We start from the raw sequence: 1,499 nt of genomic DNA on the forward strand, positions 1-1,499 counted from the left end.
CATCACCATCACCATCATCATCATCACCATCACCATCATCATCACCACCATCACCATCATCACCATCACCATCACCATCATCATCACCACCATCACCATCATCATCACCATCACCATCACCACCATCATCACCACCATCATCACCACCATCATCACCACCATCACCATCACCATCATCATCGTCTGCCCCACCATCCTGGCCTCCCTCCCTATCTCTGCACACAGCTGCACACGCTGTAGCCAGGCTGTCCCCCCACCCTCTGCCAGGTGCGCGGCTGGCACACTCGGCTGCCTTCAGGTCATGGTGTGAGCACGAAGGCGGTGTGCTGCCCGCCGGAGCGCCCTCCCGCTGGAGCAAAGGCCTCACACCAATGCCTGGGGTCTCAGCGCTGGGGAAGCGGGGCAGGGGGATGGCCCTGAGGGAGAGGCCAGCCTGGCCACAGAGCGAGTACAGGACGGGCGGGCTACCAGAGACCCTGACCCAACACCACAAATAACAGGGTTACAGCTACCAAACCGACAGAGGGAAAAGGAGAGGAGACACACACAGGACACAAACAGCGCAGACACGCGGGGAAGGAGGGACGCACAGATGAGCTCGCAGATGCGGGGCGGAGACGAGAGAAAAGGCAGAAAAATGGGGGCCAAGGGCGCCTCGCACGCACCAGACAGGCGGGGAGGAAAGCCACATGCGACACGGCACACCACAACAGCAACCGCGAGACCCGGGGGGGAAGGAGAGGAAAAGGGACACATGAGGAAGGACAAGGAACCTGCCTGGGCGAGGAGTGGTTCCGGGAGTTGTGGTTCCAGGAGTTGTGGTTGCAGGAGTTGTGGTTGCACGAGTTGTGGTTCCAGGAGTTGTAGTTGAAGGAGTTGTGGTTCCAGGAGTTGTGGTTCCAGGCGTTGTGGTTGTAGGAGTTGTGGTTGCAGGAGTTGTGGTTGCAGGAGTTGTGGTTCCAGGAGTTGTTGTTCCAGAAGTTGTGGTTCCAGGAGTTGTGGTTTCAGGAGTTGTTGTTCCAGGGGTTGTGGTTCCAGGAGTTGTTGTTCCAGGAGTTGTGGTTCCAGGAGTTGTGGTTGCAGAAGTTGTGGTTCCAGGGGTTGTGGTTCCAGGAGTTGTGGTGGTAGGAGTTGTGGTTGCAGGGGTTGTGGTTGCAGGAGTTGTGGTTGCAGGAGTTGTGGTTCCAGGCGTTGTGGTTGTAGGAGTTGTGGTTGCAGGAGTTGTGGTTGCAGGAGTTGTGGTTCCAGGAGTTGTTGTTCCAGAAGTTGTGGTTCCAGGAGTTGTGGTTTCAGGAGTTGTTGTTCCAGGGGTTGTGGTTCCAGGAGTTGTTGTTCCAGGAGTTGTGGTTCCAGGAGTTGTGGTTGCAGGAGTTGTGCTTCCAGGAGTTGTTGTTCCAGGAGTTGTGGTTCCAGGAGTTGATGTTCCAGGAGTTGTTGTTCCAGGAGTTGTGGTTCCAGGAGTTGTTGTTCCAGGAGTTGTGGTTCCAGGAGTTGTGGTT

At 56.2% G+C, this 1,499-nt stretch overlaps 1 protein-coding gene across 1 annotated transcript; it reads right to left on the minus strand.

Moving 5' to 3' along the window:
* Nucleotides 1-303: 303 nt before the first annotated feature.
* LOC129671994 (bromodomain-containing protein DDB_G0280777-like) lies at nt 304-1,494 on the minus strand (the record flags this gene model as incomplete). Its single annotated transcript, XM_055601156.1, has 1 exon — nt 304-1,494. A coding segment is annotated over one exon (1,131 nt), but the record flags the coding sequence as incomplete, so codon positions are not given.
* Between the last annotated feature and the right edge of the window lie 5 nt (nt 1,495-1,499).

Source organism: Psammomys obesus, unplaced genomic scaffold, assembly GCF_907164565.1.
Source record: "Psammomys obesus unplaced genomic scaffold, mPsaObe1.curated_primary_1811, whole genome shotgun sequence".
In the NCBI taxonomy this organism is placed as follows: Eukaryota; Metazoa; Chordata; class Mammalia; order Rodentia; family Muridae; genus Psammomys; species Psammomys obesus.